The sequence below is a fragment of the Plasmodium fragile genome, assembly GCF_000956335.1.
Source record: "Plasmodium fragile strain nilgiri unplaced genomic scaffold supercont1.2, whole genome shotgun sequence".
Taxonomy (NCBI): domain Eukaryota; phylum Apicomplexa; class Aconoidasida; order Haemosporida; family Plasmodiidae; genus Plasmodium; species Plasmodium fragile.
Window position 1 is genome coordinate 183092 of NW_012192582.1, and position 2073 is coordinate 185164.

The window sequence follows — 2073 nt, forward strand, 5'->3', positions numbered from 1 at the left end:
AAAAAAAAAGTGCAACATGTTGTGTGCATATTTATGAGGAGGTAGGTCAAATGCTTCGAATGGGTTACGAGGCGTTTCCCCTTGGCCACCTCCGCTCCATTTAATTTTGTTTCTTTCGTTTCAGTTTGATTGTAGGCGCCGCCATTTTTTAAATATTTATGCAAATGTACGTACAACTGCAACGGCAAGTGCAGCAGCGTGTGTGCATGAAGCGCGTCTTCCCCCAGTTCTTAACCAATCCATTTTGAATGAACCGCTACCGTTTTTACCAAATGTTTGGTCTCTACAATAGGTTTGAATTTGAACAATTCCCTCTTTTTTTTTGGTACGAATAAGGATGTATATTGTGCACACGCGATGTAGATCATTTTTAAGGGCATAATTTTATCCCTGTGGTCATAACTAATTCCGTTGGGGATGCCCAACGGGCTTCCTACAAGTGAACATGCACACATGTCAATGAGCAGCCGAATGAACGAGCAGCAGCAATGAGAGGAGGAATATGTTTCCCTTTGCGGACATCACCTTTTGAGGGATACTCCTGTTAACGGCGTTCGTTTTAATGATTGTAATTATGTTCGCTTTAGCAAAATTTGAGCGACATTAAAATGTATAAAGTTTTCGAGGCATACGAAAAAATGGACGGCAGCAAGGCCTGGCAGCTAAATGGTTAGGAAACCAAATGATCATGCAGCCAACGGACCAAGTAGCCAGCTAGCTAAAAATTAAAAAAAAAAAAAAAAAAAAAAAAAAAAAAAAAAAACGTACCAACTGTCGAGCAAACCTGCGAAGCAGCCCCCCCAGTAGCGCTAAAGCAAACTCTCCCAATTAAACCCCAACCACCCCACGAACACATCGAACAAACAACACGTAAAAGCCGGAAGATGAATTTAGCTATGGATAAAAAGAACAACCCGATAGATGATGAGCTACCAAACGATTTTGTACTACCCAAGGGAGACAAAGTAAAAGGGGAGAAGCTATTCAAGAAACACTGCAAGCAATGTCACTCCATAGCCCCAGACAACACACAATCCAATTCGGGGTTCACAAGTTGGGGTCCCTCATTATTTAATGTTTATAACAGAACTGCTGGAATGAGCAAAGGCAATTCTCCTTTTCAAGTATCACCTGATATGCACTCGTCAGGCATTATATGGAATGACCTAAATTTAATGAAGTATATGAAGAACCCCAAAGATTTTGTAGAAGCAAACATTGGTATGAACTTTAAAGGAATTTCAAATTTTCAAGATAGGGTTGACATCGTTCACTACTTAAAAACACTTACGTATGATGATCCATATGGAAGGGAAATTGTGAAGAAATATTCCAAAAAAAAAAATTAACATTTTACACCTTGCCCGTCTGTTCCAAAAAAAAAAAAAAAAAAAAAAAAAAGTGCAACATGTTGTGTGCATATTTATGAGGAGGTAGGTCAAATGCTTCGAATGGGTTACGAGGCGTTTCCCCTTGGCCACCTCCGCTCCATTTAATTTTGTTTCTTTCGTTTCAGTTTGATTGTAGGCGCCGCCATTTTTTAAATATTTATGCAAATGTACGTACAACTGCAACGGCAAGTGCAGCAGCGTGTGTGCATGAAGCGCGTCTTCCCCCAGTTCTTAACCAATCCATTTTGAATGAACCGCTACCGTTTTTACCAAATGTTTGGTCTCTACAATAGGTTTGAATTTGAACAATTCCCTCTTTTTTTTTGGTACGAATAAGGATGTATATTGTGCACACGCGATGTAGATCATTTTTAAGGGCATAATTTTATCCCTGTGGTCATAACTAATTCCGTTGGGGATGCCCAACGGGCTTCCTACAAGTGAACATGCACACATGTCAATGAGCAGCCGAATGAACGAGCAGCAGCAATGAGAGGAGGAATATGTTTCCCTTTGCGGACATCACCTTTTGAGGGATACTCCTGTTAACGGCGTTCGTTTTAATGATTGTAATTATGTTCGCTTTAGCAAAATTTGAGCGACATTAAAATGTATAAAGTTTTCGAGGCATACGAAAAAATGGACGGCAGCAAGGCCTGGCAGCTAAATGGTTAGGAAACCA

The 2073-nt window shown here is 40.1% G+C and overlaps 1 protein-coding gene across 1 annotated transcript; it reads left to right on the forward strand.

The window, feature by feature from the left end:
* Positions 1-884: 884 nt before the first annotated feature.
* Positions 885-1349, forward strand: AK88_00202 (uncharacterized protein; the record flags this gene model as incomplete). The annotated part of the gene is made up of 1 exon (XM_012477853.1): positions 885-1349. One exon carries the CDS (start codon positions 885-887, stop codon positions 1347-1349), a length of 465 nt encoding a protein of 154 aa, XP_012333276.1.
* Between the last annotated feature and the right edge of the window lie 724 nt (positions 1350-2073).